This window comes from Neodiprion virginianus, chromosome 2 (genome assembly GCF_021901495.1).
Source record: "Neodiprion virginianus isolate iyNeoVirg1 chromosome 2, iyNeoVirg1.1, whole genome shotgun sequence".
Classification (NCBI taxonomy): Eukaryota; Metazoa; Arthropoda; class Insecta; order Hymenoptera; family Diprionidae; genus Neodiprion; species Neodiprion virginianus.
Window position 1 is genome coordinate 26,257,936 of NC_060878.1, and position 18,795 is coordinate 26,276,730.

General features: G+C 35.4%; 1 protein-coding gene across 1 annotated transcript in view; it reads right to left on the reverse strand.

Annotated features, from left to right (window-relative positions):
• The window catches only part of LOC124297277 (collagen alpha-1(IX) chain), a 147,599-nt gene that overhangs the window by 68,410 nt on the left and 60,394 nt on the right, over window positions 1-18,795 (reverse strand). The window contains exon 4 of the mRNA XM_046748132.1: window positions 16,132-16,407. Within this exon, the coding sequence (XP_046604088.1) occupies window positions 16,132-16,407 (276 nt within the window). The remainder of the gene's footprint in view (window positions 1-16,131; window positions 16,408-18,795) is intronic.

Genomic DNA, 18,795 nt, shown 5'->3' on the forward strand with positions numbered 1-18,795 from the left:
AACATTTTTTTTTTTTTGAGAAATTATCAGTCAGTGATATTTTTCCTAATGAGATTCGTATTTTTCTACTTTCAATTCAATAATTCGAAAAAAATTTGCATTTAAAAAGATATGAGGAAAACTCTATCGGTAATCACGAATTTATCAACAAATTTAAAGATTCTTATCTTGAGATTGGAATTCGTTTTTTTTTTCGAATCGCTGTAATAATCACCGGCACATGACATCAGTTTTCACAATTTTTCATTAATTCAATTACACAGTGTATACTTCATTATTTCATTAGGAAAACGTGAAGTTACAAAGAAGAATTTCTTTACTGTCTATTTCTGAAAACCTCGATCGCTCATAATTAAATTCTCATTTGAATTATTTCTAAAAATTGCCTACAGATCATTGTTTTTTCAACAAATAATACCACCGACTAAATTATAATCCAGTTATAACAGTTCGGTAGTTTTTCCAAGAAATAAAAATATCTAAACACGATTATCTACATGATATTAATGAATCTTGCTGACAAAACAAAAATCAACTGTTAAAACAATTCTTGGAAGTCTTTATCCCTCATTCAAATCACTGATTCCCTTTCTTAACTTGATCCAAGATATTATGCTTCTCGAAAAATAAATTACCAACAGGGTTGACAAGGTTTATTTTTATTTTGCTTTAAAATTACACTAGTGTGTTAGAAAAAAAAATTTCCCCTGCGTGGATCAGACATTCGTAAATAACCATAAAGTTAAATCCAATCAGACACTAACTATGCGTAAAAAATAATTTAATCCGTATGGTGAAATTCAGGTGCGCATGTGCCGTAAACGAGACGGAATAAAAAATCCGTAACAAAATAAAAGAAGAAAGAAAGAAATTTATTTCAAATATCTAAACAACTCCCAGGAATATTATATCCTCCGAACCAAGCCCCGCGAAGTTGAATAATGAGCTTAGGCATAATATCCGTGCAATCAAGTTATAATTATCCTCTGAGTTCGGGTAAACAAGACGAAACTTTTCGAACAGTGAACGCGTCACTTCAAACGCGTGTTCGACACACCGAGAGAAATAATCCAACGCAGTTACATCCCCTGTAATACACAGGAGGATCGAAACCGTGTCGTCGGCATAATTTCGGGAAAATGGAAATCGAAAAAAAAATTTTTAAAAATTAAAGACCACCCAGCCTTACACCTTTCGAAATGAATGTCGGATATCTTCATCGCGGTTCGTTTAAGGGCGCGCGATAGGATAGCTGCTGCCGCCTCGCGGCTAGCCGATGAACTAACGTAGACGCTTTTCTCTCCGGCCAGAAGCCCGCAGCTTTGGCGCAACCCCCGGTGCGTCTATCTAGGGGGGTGGGGAGGGGGTGTTGGAGTGGGATCGACGGGGTGGCAGCTCCTGTATATTTTACGCAAGTGGACCTCTCGAGATTCCCGTTGATACATTTGATCTGCGCCCAGCTGGAAACTTATCGAGAGTCTAATTTTTAACTGCTTACAACTCGGGCTTTACGATATTGTTCGTTGTTTTTTTTTTTTTTTTTTTTTAACCCCGTCGAGAGTCGTAGCGGTAAGTATTTTTACCAGCTATTTTATATCTGTTTGTATTTTTTCTTATTTTTTTTTTTTTTTTTGGTTTTTTTTATTTGGATATTTAGAGAAGTTTTCGACATATTTCATGGCGGATTTTTTTTTTTTTCTTCTTACTTTTGATAGCATGCTAACAGGTTTTCGATACTCGAGAGTAATCATTGCGGTGTAATGTAAGTTGTTATTGTTGGTAATAAATTGAATGAAGAAAATCGTGAAAATTGAAGTGACGGGCCGTTTTTTAGAATATTACCCCAGTACACATATAATTAATGTTTTACATAGAGTGTAAGTTTTTCGGGCTGCTGATTACGAATCTGAAATCGTATTTAAAAATCCTAAGAAGCCGGATCCAATATGCCGGACGGAAAATTCTAATTCGATCAAATGCGAAGGTAAAAGTCTGTCCTGGGGATTTTGGGGTCGTTGATTACGAATCTGAAATCAGATGTTAAAATTCAGTATAGATAATCTAATCAGTGACCGCAAAAACTCGTGGATAGAGTTTTTTGGGCGTATTTGATCAAGTTTGAAATTTTCTTTCATCAAATTTGATCTAACATCTTGAATTTTCAAAATCTGATTTCAGACTCGTAATCAGCGGTGCTAAAAACCATGGAACAATGTCTTGTTACAAAAGTTGATTTCCTCGTCAATTTTATTACGAGATGATCATATGTTGAAAATTTCTTAAATTTGACTATTGGCAAGTGACAGAGATAGTGGAAATACGAAAATGACGAATGCCGAAATCGTAAAAAAAAAAACTTTGTCAATGGCTAGTTTTAAATCACTTTCAAATGGTTCAAGATCTATCTAGTGAATTCGTTCGATTTCACTCTTCGACGATTTATTTTATTTGAAAGAATATTTTCTACGAATTTACTCGAACCAATTTTCGTTTTTCTTTCAGAAGCCAATTCAATATTTCCATTTTATTAATCATCAACGACATGTCGATGCCAACTTGTAAAATTAAATACTTTATGACGCAACGTATTGAAAGCAAGTGTTTCAGTGAGTTTGTCGAAAAAAGTGTTTTGAACAAAATAAGAGTGAATTTGTACAAATCCACTAGATTCGTAACGATTTTCAAGTGATTTGAAATCAATCATCGATATTCAAGAGTTTTTTACAATCAGAGTAGTATCTGTTTGTCCTCTTTGAGTATTTTCAAAGACTATCGTAACTTACAAATATAATCACCCGGTGAATACTTGAAATTCAACTGTCTCGGAATAAAATTACCAAAAAGTATAAATTTTTCACTAACAAATGACCGTAAGTTTATTTATTTCAATTTTATTCACTTTTCCACGTCTACGTGATTTCTTTTGTTATCTTAGTCTCGAATATGAATACGAGAAGAATAAGTCAGAATCAACCAGCAAGGAAATTCGAAAGGCACACATTGTTTCTAATATCCAACTTGAAATTAATGTGCGCGAAATTGGAAGGCTTTTCAATTTATTTTCAACATGTATTAGTCGATTTCTGCTGCGTCTGTTAGGCTGATAAAATATTTTTATGCCAAAAGAATTTTATGATTTCGTTTTCACCTTCACTCGAAGCGATAATTACCTCATTTTTCAGGCTGTTGATATGAACTATGAAAAGTAATTAGAATCGACTTGTGTATGCTTCGAAATATTTTGAATCAAAGCTGTTTCAATATCTGTAGATGTTGCATACAGTCCGCTTAAAAATTGCGGTTAAATTTTGGGGTCCAATGAATTTCGAAATATTTTTTTACCGCTACAACTTGTGATTTAGAAATTATCCCGAATTACATTAAAATCAAAGGTGAAAAGAAAGCAGTATCCGCATGGAATAAGTAAAAGTTTAAAAATAAGACCTTAAGTGACAAAAATGTTCGTAATTATTCTTCCATTCTCTTATTCTTTAATCAAATTATCAATCTCGCGGAATTAAGTAGGACAAATGTCGCTCGTTAAAAATTAATGAATCTTCGAGGAGAGACATTAAAATTTAAATAACTCTTGATATAATTATAATTTATCGATCAGCAAGTGGGGTTAGAATGTAATACCTTATCCCTATTCTACGACTTGGGTTTTAAGCTTCACGTATCAAGATAAAACCAAATAACAATCACGGTCGAAATTCGGGGTTTGATTTTTTGCAAATTTCTCCATAACCGTGCCATTTTTCTCACATATTATTAATTCAATTTTCATCACCCCTGCTAATAATCCATTATTAAAATTATTAGCTTTACACTGTAATCATATTCTCTCTTTGAAAACATAAACCCAAACAGTATAAAATCGATTCGCCGCAGAAATTTTAATCAGTCAACATTTTCGTTTATTGTCACAAGAACCTCATCTAAAATCGAACCACTTTTTCATCCCCGCTAGGATCAAACCACCCCTCGATTCAATTTACTTTCTCTTCTCATGTTTATCTCCTTATTACCAATTACTCCTCTGTTGACAAAATTTCCATACTGGGTTCGTTCTATTTCACGTTCAATCACTCCACCTTTTTACCATTTAATTAACTCGATGTATCTTCATCGATAAACTCCCATTCCATTCGGCCCATAATTCACTCATTCATTCGCGTGAATGTATTTAATGAACCGACGATCGGATTTCTTTTTCACACGTCTTGTGGAATGACTTTTAACGGTACAGGATTTTACGTCTTCGATCGGTATTTGCCAGCATGACGGGTAACATATTCTGTTCACTTGCGGTATTTGGATTTTTCCACTTTGCGATTTTTTTTTTATTTTTTACTCTATCCTTTTCTCCTTCTTGCCTTATCTCTCTCTCTCTCTCTCTCTCTCTCTCTCTCTCTCTCTCTCTCTCTCTATTCACTTTTTCTATCTCTACGCTGAATACAAATTTTCACGTACATATAAGCGATGCGGCGATAGATCCATTCAGCTTTGAAAATCAAGTCCATTTCAACGCTGCGGCATTCGCGAAAATCCGTGGCTTCGACTCCCCGGTGAATCTTGGTAAAATTTCGACGATATTCCAAATTTTTCACATCAGACGCTGACAAAGCAAATCCTCAGCTAATCTGTAGCTTAACATTTTTTTTTTTTTTTTTCTGCATACGAGGGTACCGAAAAAGTGGACAGTTTAATGTTTCGTTACCTTGTGTCTCTCGCCGAGATCTTTTTACACTTCCGCAGGATATGGAAATACAACGTGTATCATACATGAAAAGAAAAATAAATAAAATTGGATAACAATTGGTTTTAGTATTCATTTTTCTCGGTGTAAGAAGCAATTTCTTTACCTGGCTTTATACTCAGATTTTAGATTCGTCGCAAATATGACGAAAAATGTATCTTATGATAACTGTACGTGGGAAGATTGTACGGAAAACGAAGAGATTGGTGAAAAATAATTAAGTTTTCGAAAAAAAAAAAAACAAACGAAATACCGCCGGATCAAATATTCGGAGAGTTGAAAAACAAGAGAAAACGAAATATTACAGAGAATCAAATAGGATGCTGGAGAAATCGGATGGCAAAAACTTTTATTTTCTTCATTTATTTGCGAAGAGCACATATGAACCAACTTCCGAAAGAATATAATATTTGCAGAAGTATTCGATGGACTTTTGATGCGGAAATGTAATTCTAGTGAAAATGAAAAAAGGCGTAACGATAAAATTAATCCGGTAAACTTTGTATTCGTGTAGGAAATTAACGGCTTACACTCGGAAACATTTCCGGTTAGCGGAAAAAACTAACGAGGTACATAATATGAAAAATAATGTATAAAATTATGGTTACTTTCCAGCCCCAGCAACTGTTTAAATTCATCTGACTGGTATGAGAATAAGATATATAAACGGGGGCTAAAAGACAGATTTTAAAGACATCGAAAAATTTGCCTAAAACTAACCCTTTGCATTTACTTATGATTGTATCTCAAATTCATCGAAATATTTTTAGTAATTCTAAATGAAACTTATGCAAAAACCATTCAAACGCAATTTGAATTAGTTAAATAAGCATCGACCTGTATAATGTAAAAATTGAAATCGTTTTTTTTTCCTGAGATTTAGGCACAAGATAAATGGAAATACAGGAATTTCATCAAAATTAACTTGATCTGAACAAAACACCGTTTAAATAATTGCGAATCAATTATTGGCAGGCTCGCGTTTCTTATTATTTTCCGATAATACGATGCATTACGATACATACTCGAATCCCACGCCCGCCGTTCCGAATTCCCCCCGTATTTTTATGTTACTGATTGTACTTTTGCGAGACGATTCATCCTTCGATTCGCTCGACGTTCCGTCCGATGATCAGACTTGTGATATTTTCTCGATATCCCCAAAGGCTATAAGTTCCGAAAGGGTTTGTCAAATCTTCGCGACACGCTCCTAAACCTGTTTTACGATTTTTTTCATCCCTCTGGCATGATCGTCCGACACGTATGATCCACGGAACGAATGTAGCTGGTTCTGCTCTCTAAGGTCGTTTAAGATATTCCTGAAACGTGATCATTTTGGGTTGTTTACTTTTTCAGCACGATTTTTACGGGTGAAAGAACATTTCGTCGCTATTTCAAATTGCGTTTCATTTATTTATTCTTACCGTTCGTTTTTGTTGCGCGACATTTAGTTGAACTCAGTGCGAGATTTCGAGGCTAGGAAGATTTGAGAAGTCGTCTGGGCTTTTTGTTGATCAAGAACAAGTCAGAGCAAAGTCGGAAGTTTTTTTTTTTTTATCAGAGTCAAGGATGTTTAACTTCTGAATTATTCTGAAGAAAATTCCGAAGAGAGCATTTTGAATTTTTAACCTTTCGAATCACAGATTATTGTGCCGAGTCAACTTTTATAACAGAATAGTATTATATAGTTTTTGGTGTTTTTGAGTACGAATCTGAAATCGGATTTAAAAAACTCAAGATGGCGTATCTAATTCTAATTTATGTAAAACATGTTTATGTGTAGAGGGGTAGCATTCTCGAAAATGAATTATTCCTTCAATTTTCACGATTTTTTTCAATCAATTTGTGTCTAACAATCATAATTTACATTGTATCACAATAATTACTCTCGAATATTAAAAAGCTATTATTGTACCATCAGAAATAGGAAAAAACCGCAAAGAAATATGTTGAAAAGTTCTCTAAATATACAAAATTGTATATCAATTAACACCGAAGCGCTTAGATTCTCACTGTTTATTTTACACTTCGTTAAGATTTTTTTCTTTTTTAATTCCTGTATTTCTGCTGTTTTGAATTTCGTTCCACCCTTTTTGTGTTTTGATTTCCCTTCAACAACCCTCAAGGTTTCGAATTTATAACCATTTCCACACAGCTTTTTAAAGTTGCACGATGATAACTCTGCTACATTTTGTCTTTCATGTTTCTTTTCATTAGACTTATTATTAACGAAGTTATCTAGAGCGGTCGAGTGTTCCGCGATGAGTCTGGTAAATGTGTTCATAAACCGATGTATACATGAGTGTAAGTCCGGTAAACGAAAATTCACCCGATAGAGGGCAAAACGCAGCTACGTGACATGGGAATAAATTCGCTTATCTGTCAATCGGATGAAATCTTTTCCCTCTTATATTCATAACTTTAAATTTTTTGCCCTCCAACTGATAAGGTCCAGTGTATTTACACTAAATGACGTTCCTGGGTGAATTCGACTCAGAACATATTTTTAAATTATTTTTACATATATTTCAAATTTTCTTACTAAACTCTAGAAATTTCGCATTGGCAGAATTCTTCAGAATTCTCAACTGTGTTTGGCCGAATAAATAAAATAAAAATAAATGAATAAAAACTCCCCCGAAAAGTACCAAGTAACAATTCTTCACGAGAAAAAATCACTGAGTAACTTCGTCAGGTTTACGACATGTTGTCATAAAAGTTTGAACGTATCTTAAAAAAAAAAAAAAAATGAAATATGAATCTAAGAAGACGAAGAAAAAAAGAAGGTGCATAAAACCGGTAATGACCGCGTTGAATTTTATCCATAGATGTGCTGAATTATTTTCTGGAAATATAATAGAGGCATTTTCAGAGTAGATTCGCCTCTATTTACGCAATTCAAGATACACCGTACAATTAGTCCTAAACACTGAATCAAGTAGCGATCGGTAAAATGTATTTCCCATTGCCAAAAACAGGCGAATATCGGTGAAACGTACTTTAAATTGAACGAAATCAAGTGGATTAATTCTTCGTAAATTTCCCACGTAAGATTTTGACGGATTAATCCGTTTTCTGTGAAACTTGCCGCTCAACGCCGAGATATAGGCAACCGCAGCAACATTTCCAACATGTAGGAATAGAAAATGAAGCTGTGGTTGCCTATTTACCGGCGTTGAGCAGCGGGTTTCACGTCACGTTTAATTATCACGTCATTCATATTTCACGATCGATTTTCTACGGCTTTCTTTGGCAAAAGGTTATACACGCGGTTGTTTATATATATATATATATACGAGAACAAGGGCCGAAGATTCGCGGATCTCAGAGCGATAGCCACAAAGACGCGACTGTTTAGATGGGCATCTTTTGATTGCAGGGATTTATTTAACCGGCGATCTGATAACCGACATCGAGCGCCCGGAGCCAAAGCTTTTCGAGCTTTTTGAGCGTTTCTCTCTCTCTCCCTCTCTCTCTCTCTCTTCGTCCCGAAGAGTCTTCCCTGAAACTCGGGGAGGCGATAGGAGGGAATCCAATTTTTTCAAATTGTTTCGAGATCAGAGTTGCGCGCATGGGATCCACGGCTATAGCTTTGCCCCTTTCCTCTTCGTCTCGCTTTCTTTCTCGTAAACTCTTTATGCGATTCGAGGTTCTCCCGCGAAATAACGTACGTCTCTAGCCATGAAATTACAGCTTTAAAGCCTGCAGCAGAAGCGGGGATTGGGACTTTCACTATGATTGTATTGTCATGGGGTTTCGGCTAGTTTTATGCACCGATGTCACCGATCGTCGTCACTCGACACGAATGAGTTGCGTTACTGAGAAGGTGTTTTTGGAATCGCCATTCGGATTGCGGTGTAAAAGCTTACCACGGTTATAAAGTTCGCATATTATTTTGGGACGGCTTATCGACTGGATAAAAATAATTCTCAACTTGACCGAAGTCATTCGTTGGCAAAGAAACCTGAATCGTTCTCAAATTTACTGAACTTGTGACGTAAATGCCAAACTTTGTGCAAGATTTAAGATGGCTAGTTTGCTATAAATCGATTATATTAATTTTATCACGAGATGGTCGTAAATTTGGTATTTGTCAAATTTTTATACTCGCAAACTGTGAAGATCTCTTTAGGACACTCGGAAAAAAAAATACTCGAATTATAAACAAAAGCCGAAAATGTATCGATGCATCATTTCAAATGCTCCAAAATTGTTGAAAACCTTGTAGAATTGTCCGATTTGTACAGAGTTCACGAAAATTGTTTCCATTATTCGGAATAAAAATGTTATAACAATACAGCCATGATATAAAAGTATACATTATGTTTTTTACAGGGTGATTGATTGAATAACTTATTCAAATTGTTGTTAAGATTTGTTCACTTTATTTTTCACAATTTTGAACTCGAGAGATCAATTTTTTAAAAGATTCTCAACTTTTCCAACGATTTCAAGCTCAAGCGAATGCTAATTTCCGAACTTCAACGTGCGCAATGTTTTATTATTCTTCGATATTTATTGTTTAGGGAATCATTAAACTCCAAACTTTGATTTCCAATTAATTCCTTAAATAAATTTCAGGTTATAAAATATTTTTTCGTAAAAATTTTCAATTCGTAAGAGTTCGTGAAGCTTGAAACTTAAGGGGTTCGTCTAGTGTAAAGGTTGTTTATAAAGATTTTCGGAGTATCTTTTTAAGACAAACCATTGAAATAAAAGCATCATAATTTTGAAATTATGTTTATTGACATCTAAACAAATTTATATATATATTTAAATATTTTTGGCAAACAAAATATTGAATGTAACCTAACGTATGCTGCCCGATAGGACCGTATGTGAAAAAAAAGTGTAGACATTCTCAAATTTTTACAGCCTCGTTATTAAACCTATACCTATCACGTAAATTAGGATAATCGTAATTGCTTTGGTAGTTTGTATTTTACTAAATATTTTTGAGAAAATTGCATTTACTTAGCTCGCGAAAATCATGATAAATTTTATTTCAATGGTTTGCACGCAAAAAAAATTCTCGAAAAACTTTTAAAAAAAAAAACAGCCTTCACACCAGACGACCCACTTAATATTTATCAGAGTCCCGACACCCGCAGGTGCAAAGAAATGAATTTACAATCGTCGAAACTATATTCTCACGTATTTTACGACACGAAACAAAATAAAATGCGCGCATTAGCATAAATTATTTCACATAATCAGTGACGAGGTATTCAAGCAAGGCGGTTCGTAATCGTTCGTTCGAAGCAAGGATTTAAATGAGATGAAAAAAGGAAAAGGAACAAAACGAAAAACTAACGGAAGGAAAAAAAAATTCAAACCACGTCGATACGCATAGATTGTATATTGCAATGCCGCGATGCAGCCTGAGCGGCAGGTGCAGCAGTATTTCCATGCTTCATACAGGTCTGTTTGGTACGGTGGGATGTTCGGTCGGTCGCGTCTTCCTATGAAAGCCCATAAAACAGTGGGACAGTGGAATGGGAAATAAATAGAAACGGTAGGTAACGTTGGAAAGTGGTGCCGCAGAGAGGAGAGGATGGGGAGGGAAAGAGGAACGATTTAGAGGGGTTTAATTTTCCAAAAAGCTGGATTTGCGGCCCACCAAGTTTGTGCCGCCCTCGATTTATCGACGAGGGATGTATCAGACCGCTCCTGTATGCCGAAACCTCACCAAATCCGAGATTGTTTAGCGGGTTGAAGTTCGGAATGTCAACGCAACAATGTTTTTTTTTCAAGCTTAAGAATTCAATTTCACAAGTTACGATTATTCCGAACTTGGTAAACGGTAAATTACACATCGAATTATGTAAAACATAATCGTACTATTGTGATTGTCATTTTGCAATGCCTCGTCTGGTGGGAAAAATTTAAACTAATGCAAACAGGCTGGCAATTGATCGTTGACCGTATTTTTTCGCGTATCGGAAATAGGAGAAGAGACAGAGAGGGAGAGAGAGACGAGATTGGTTCTAGAAGGTTCGGTAGATCTACAATGAAAGAAATTTTTAGTTCCGGTTAACGCTCAGTCCTTGACTATTTTCATTTTTTACCACAATCATAAGAATCGAAAGACATGAAAATATGAACGTGTTTGCTCTTTCGTTTTTTTACTTGGTTTTTTTATGAATTCAACCGACGCAAGCCTGTCAGATTTTTTGTTACGATTGGCCATATAGATACAGGAATTCCCGTAGGAGTAGTAATACCAAAAGTGGATGAAGCCTACTAGGTGGATAGATACGCTTTGTAAAAGTCAGCATCGTCGTTGGGTGCAAAAAAGAAAAGGGACTCGGAAATTTCGACGCAAACGATTAAACCTGATTGGTACATAAAAAAAAGGGGGAAATGTTGAAACTGGGGATTTATCTTTTGTCTAAACAATTCTTCTCCGTGACAGAGGGACACGAAACTTTTTTCCCCTTGACTACGATTCCCAGCTGCTGATTATTTTTAAGGTAGCTGCTTGGCCGAAAGTCGATATTCGATTGTATCGATTTCATATCGAAATGGTGGAACGTGAAATATTTATCGAATTATTATATTTGCAAGGAACAAAGAATATAATATAAAAATTACAAGAGTAAAGAATACTACAATTATAAACAAAAGCTCAGTATATAGATTAGACTGGGCCAAAAAAAACGAAGAATTTTTTTTTTTAATGGTACTGTAAAAACATTGTTCATGACGACAGATAAAAATTATCCTGAAAGTTTGAGCCCTTATTGAAATTACTTTTGAACACAATTTCACTGTCGAATAACTTTTAAAGGAGTGAATTTCATGAAAAATGTTAAGAGACCTTTTTTGTAGAGCATCAAATTTCCCACAAAAATAATGGTTTAATCTATGAAAATATTGATTTTTCTGGTAATTACAAAAATCAAGAATTCAAACAAAAATTTGAAAAAACAAATCAATGTTTAAGGCACGGTTACAAGGAAACGGCTCGATCTACGTCAATTTAGTAAGAGAGCTTTTTTGTAGGAAATTTAATTTCCTTCTAAAATATGGATTGATAAATTTTTTCAGATTGATAATTGACGGATTTTGGCTTAAAAAATCAATAGCTGTAACGGTACACCCCTTAATATTAATATTAAGGGCTCAAACTTTCAGGATAATTTTTATCCGCCGTCGTGAACAATGTTTTTACGGTACCATTAAAAAAAAATTCTTCGTTTTTTTTGGCCAAGTCTAATACAGATACTTTTATTAATTCCGTTAAATTTTATTCTAGGATTGCTCATTTTCATTAAGTAATAAACTTTACAACATTGTACCGATATTGATTGTAACCAAGAAATGACAATTGAACTGACTACTGGAGAAAACTAAAATATGTTTCACTAAATTTTTTGAAAAAAATCTTCCGAAAAAGATACAAGAAACAAATTGACTAGATTCATAACTATTTTATAGCGATTTGAAATAAAGCGTAGAAATCTAATTGCAAGCTTTTCTTCATACCTATAGTACTTTGTATTTTTGCACTTTCAAAGAATTCTTGGCAGCTATAACAATGTAATAATTTAATAATATTGAATGTTTGACTATCTCGTAAAGAAAAAAAAAAATGATAAAAAGTTTTGTGGAGAGCGGGTCGGTTTAGTAACAGTAAATCATTTTCTGCTATTTAATCCTTCTTTTGCACTCCTGTATCCTGTATTCCTTCGCTATCCGCTCCCCGATCTCTATTGCCTGGGGAAATGCAGCGTCCCGTTTCGTCCTCGAGGGTTTCTGTACATCCATGTTGTACTATTATTCGAACTTTATACATTTCCCTGAGCAGACTTAACGGTCAATTTATCATCTCAAATTCCGCACTGCCTGGCGGTTCCACATGATTCCCAAAAACAATCATTACTTTCTGACTATCCAATCATGATTATTAATTAATATATCCATGTATCAAAACATGACCAATTACTTTTCTTTCACGCATCCCAAGCAAAAATAATTTCAGTTACATATCAGGCGTTTGTATTCGGTAGTTTGATATGACAGTTCGTTATTTCTCACCTCAGAACGAAATGATCTGTCTTCAATTTTTCATGTCCTTTAATGTCTCAGTTTTTATTCACAACTATCTAAACAGCCAAAAATGATTTCAATGGTTGTTAGAATAATTCTATGCCGCAGAAATCGATGGAAAAAATATATGAAATTCTGTAACGAATTAGGATTCTGTCGGTCCAGACAAATACGGTTTCGATTTCGGTCATGATATATAATGCAAAAATCTTTTTGATTCGTGGTGAGAATTATTTGAATCTTCAATTATTATTTATTACAAAATTACGTATCTTTCGAATCATTGTCCATAAATAGACATTTGCAATAGCAAAAACGATTCTCAAATCTTCTAAAAATCATGTGCGATTCTTTAAGCCTCATTTCCAAATTTCAGCACATGTCATATCATGTCGTAAACATTTTGTAACGCAACTTTCCGGCCAAACTTTTCCAAAACCGGAAAGTACAAGAGTAAATTCTGTATCCTAGTAAATATTCCAGTGAATGCGTACATCTATACGCATAAATCTAATTTAATAATAGTAGTAAAGATTACGATCCACGTCACTGGGAGTTAAAAAAAAAAAGAGCGGGCAAATAACAGATACAAATTCGAAGTATAATTATCTGTCGCACCTTCACTTGGTGTAAAAACACTATATAATTCCCTTACAGGTGAAGTCGGTGAAAAAATTACCGGCATTGAAAGACGAGGTCAAAAGTGCGGGTTTCGAGAGATCGAATTCTGAGAGATGTAGAGTCATCGTTTCTTTTCGAATATAAAGAGAGATAGAGAGAGAGAGAGAGAGAGAGAGAGAGAGAGAGAGAGAGAGAGAGTGAGAAAGAGAGGAGAAATAATGAATCAATTTAAAAGAGAATTAACCCGATAATTGGAAAGGTTCTCCGGTGATAAAATGCATATGCATTCGAGGGAGGAAAGCCGGCCGAACACTTAACAGCCTGTTCTTATTATACCTACGGGACATGATGAGAATTTAACGAGAGAAGGAACTTTCCTCGAGAATTCAGGGTAATATGAGCAGGTTTGACGGTGCAGTGTCACTGTCGATTCTCAACTACGAAGCTTCAGCCTGAGGGTGAAATTACTAAAATTAGAACCAGACGATGGGATTTTCTTCGTTTTGACCGGCTCCCCGATCTTTCGTTGACATATTTCAAATCAACAAGTAACCGAGAACGATAACGAAGTGAATTGGTGATTTGTTAGTTTACTGGAATTGAACTGATTGCGAAAGAAGTCCCCGGTGAAGCGATTGTTATTGGATTAGGCTGGATGAAAGTGAAAATATTCCCACGCCGGAGGAAGTTTCCTAAATTAAGAACGGCGGAAATCGAGAGAGCCGATTGAATGCTCACGTGAAAGTTGCAAACTAGGAAACCGAGAAGTCCGAAGGACGCGTGCGAGTGCTCGAAGAGAAGAAGGTAAAGTTGACGACCACTGGCTAGATTACGCTGCTAGAAAAGTAGGTGGAAAAAATTCCATTCCAAAGAAAATTACAATATCTAAGAATTCCAGCGGCAATCGCGGACCTCCGGTGAAAAAAACACTAATTTTATGCAACGAAGTAATCTGCTTTGGGGCGATGCGATGGCGCTGCTACGCCGTATCAAATTTCACCTGATTGCATTGGGCAGACCGCGACTTTATTCGTTACGGTAATCACTTTGACTCTAATGTACCTGGACAACAAACGCAGGTTGAACAAGTTGTTTCGCAAGGAATCGGTTTTTTAGGGAATTCTTTTACGAGGTAGACGTACGTCTAGAATATCTCTCTGAAAGTAAAGAATTACATAATTGTAATTACATAATTGGAACTGTATTTTTCGATTGCGCTAAAAAATGAAAATAGTTAAGAACAGAGCGGTAACCGGAACTAAAAATTTCTCTCGGTGCAGTCCAGGAAGAAGGAGAAAAATTCATACAAACTGGCTCTTGGCATTATTTCTTGACTCATTTTTATAAATAAATCTACAAAAGAAGAGGCAAAGCAAATTGACTGGAAAAATGTAACGTGCAAAACGTGGAATAAAATATCGTAGAAAAATACGATGTTACTTTGAGCCCTCTATTTCTCATTAATAAATCGATCTTCCGGTGAAATTGCCTAATAAATATAACGTAAAGAAGGAGAAAATTACGAATAATTAATAAACCGTCCATTCTTTGAGCATCTCAACGTGTAACGCGTTATAAAATTGCGTATCATCTTCCAGCGTAAAAAACAACCCGACACACGGATATCGTACGAAAATCTGCAGTATAATTAAATATATTTTTTTCTCTTTATTCGTCAGTTTTTTTCCTCCCGTGACAAACAAATTTAAATGCTGATAGGTCGGATCATCGTATCGCCATAACGCGACTACCTTTTTGTGCAATACGGTTTCCGTTTGGGTCTCGCAATTTCGAAGGCAAATTGATTATCGATTAGGAATAAATTTACAAACTGTCTTCCCGTTTGTTTCCCTTATTTTTGCAATTTGTTTCTCGCCTTTCCCACAGTTCCACTTGTTCCACTTCTCCGCGGAATCCGCGTACACACAAACGCGTATATTTCCGCCCATCCGAAGCCTTTTATAAACTTGGAATAAAATCGCGGCTCGTTGTTCCACATCCTCCATCCCCTTTCTCGAACTTCAAATTAACTTCCGGTTGTTAGCCGAAAGTCTCCTCAATCGTCAATAAACGGTCAAACCGTCTCTGACCCGACGGAACGCTGTACGTATGATTTATAAGATGCCGGGGCAAAGGGCCTGTTTTATTAAAACCCATGGCATATTTGTTACTGACAAGCGTTAACTTTTATGTAACGCATTCTTTCAAGCGACGGCTTATCGCCGTAGTTTCAATTTCATCGAATATTTTAAGACCCGCCATCTTCCTTGCTAGTTTCAAGTACACCGAGCCTTGCACTTTTTTACACAACACACGCGTTTTTCCCCCTAAGGCGTTTCATTCTCATTCCTGCAGGCAATTCTTCGCTTTTTCACCTGCCTCTATCAAAGTTTGAGACGATATTGAAACGTAAGTTAACTGTTTATTTCATTACTGTATTCTAGCATACCTGCACTCTGTATCAAATGACTGGCTCGCGTGTTAAAATTTAAACTTTATTCAATATGTTATCAGCGAGACTCGTCGAATGGTGATAATACTTGACTAAATTAACGAATTGGCGAAATGTTATCGTTAGGTGCTAGATTTAAACCAAAAGAAGAAAGTCAGTCTTTGAGTCACACGTGCGGAATAAAGAACTGATTTCCTTCTTTGATTAATGATAGTTTTCGATGGATAAAAAGCCAGTTGATACTCACGTAAAAGTTTCCTTTAATGTTGGGACCAGCCTGTGCTATGTACAGTTTACTAGCGGTGTCGAAGATGAGCTCCGACGGAATTCTGGTTACCTTCTGCTTCCCGAATTCGTGACAATTTACATAGAGTGTGACGTCGGTGGTCGTGACTCTGAAGACAATTTCAGTCCATTTATTGACCAGACGTTGAACCGTGAAGGTCGCTATCTCGTCGGACAGAGAATGCTGGTCTGAGTTAGTGTAGAGGAGCGTTACGTTCTGATTGGTTCCGGGGCCGTCCTGGAAAAAGAGAGAAATGAAAATGAAAATCAATTCAGCTTTCAGTCATTCCCAGTTTTAATACACAAAACGTAGCTCGGCAGTTTCGGTTTCGATTTGATTTTCGAATAGGGGCAGTTCGTCACGTTCTGAGAATCTTGAATCAATTTCGTCATTTTCAATCAGAAGCTTACGCGACATATTTAGTGGCTATCGATTCGAAGTATGTGACTTTTTGTTGCACGGTAAATCTGTAAAAAGAATCAACTAAACTCTTTACATTCGAATTTGGAGTTGGAATAGAATTTAGTCCAAGTATGCGTATTATAGTCATGGAAATGAAGTAGCTTAAGGGAATAATCCGTTTCGAAATACTCAGCGAAGGGCAATATGCTCGTAATTAATTACAACAAAGCACGATGATAATTATGTACGGCGTAAAGTTCATCCAGTTTAACTAATTTTGTAGTATATTACGTCTGCATTATAACAATTACGTAGACGGAAACTCGTTGGAGCGCTAAATTTAATTACAAATTAGCATTCCGTTGGCTCGTAGATCTGTGTGCGAAATTAGATACCCGTATTGTGTGCGCTTCCTACATACTTGATCAAGTGTCACTAACCGCGCATATCTCGGCTCGGTGAACCCACGTCTACGTCTGTAAGCCTGCCCGATATTTAAGTACACAAGTAAATAAATACATCCGACATTTCGCGTCTTACTCATCACTCTGAGAAAATATCAATAGAAAGTGTTCTTCCTCTTAGGCAACATATGTATGAATGTATGTAAGGAATGTTTACAATTTGGAATCTTACGCTTCTGATGGGAAGCCCGTAAGACAGTCAAAGACCGTCTAATAATTGAAATGCGGATATGCATTATCATTAATTACGAGAAAATTTATTGTTGAAGGTATATATTATATAATTTATACCTTCAACTCTGAGAAAATTGTCGTTTGTTACGGTAAATGGAAAAATTCAGTAAAACAGGTATCGTTAAAAAATTGTTTGAATATTGTTGGAATTACGAAAAACGAGGTACGCGTAACTATTTTGCGCTGTCGTCGATCCGTTTTTGGTAATTGCAACGCAAAATCAGTTTCTGAGGTTTACTCTACTTTTTTAGTTAAATAAGGCTTTAACGTCAATTTATTCTTGCACAAGCATTAAATTTTCGCAACAGTTACAAGAAAATATATTAACAGTCATCGTAATGAGAAAGAATAGTAACGGATGCTAGACTTTCTGGTAACAGCTAGAAAACTAATTTTCATTTTGTACCTGGAACTACATTTTTCGATTGTGGTAAAAAATAAAAACAGTTCATGTCTGAGCGGTAACCGGTACTAAAAAATTTTCTCAGAGCATTTACAGATTTAATAACTGATTCAATCACAGATTTTTGCACTATTCAAAAATATGATCTTCTATTTAACGGTGATTAAGTTTCGCACGGTTGTCACCTTTTTTTCCTGCGGTCAGAATTTTTCCCTTGTTTAAAACAGCTCTGTATCCTAATCGAAGAGAACACGTCGGTGAAACTCTGAACTGTTTTTTTTTTGAAAATTGAATTCAAGCCATCGGTAAAGTTTCACGAAACAAGTATTTTCCTGTTTGTTTGGATTGATCCTATTCTCCAAGTTCTTGTATATTGGTTTACACAAAGTCGGAAATTCATGATTTTTAAAAAGCTCTCGTCTTATTTTTGCTCCTAGGGATTTGTAATTATTTCACCGATATCTCACCGTCTTGGACAACAAAAGTTGGCATTCAATTTTCAATCTGATGACAAAATAAGAATTTCTGCTACTCGTTTGAAACTATCAATATTCAGATATATTTTCAGTCAATTCAGAAAGATTGAATTTTGAAAACGATTTCCATATCAAATTCTGATATTTGTATTGTTTTTTTTTTTTTTTATTCCAACTTTCTTCAGCAAATAAGTAACACAATTTTATAGTTAATAATGAAATAGCGGATTGCGATTTGCACCTATCCGTAAATAAGGATTCCTATTCTTTGTTTAACAAGGATGGAATTATCTCGAATTTTGATAAGAAAAATTGTAAGAATGACAATAATTTTGAACGTTGTTCGCATCAATATCTCAGGAAGCGGTGCATCGTATCGTCGATGTCTTTATCGTTCCGGAAAAGTTGAGTAATTTAGAAAATCATGTTCACGTGACGAAACCTGCATACGATTTGCTTCTTGCTTCAAAGTTTACAAAATTTTCTGTTCTGGATTATTCAGAAACATTTCTAGACCCAGAATTTGAGCTATTAAGCATACATGCAATTAAATAAATGGAAACCGAATCCCGGGAGCTCTGAAGTAATAGTTTTGAATTTCATTAATTTTCTTACTTCGCCCCATTGTACCCTCAGGAAAGCATCT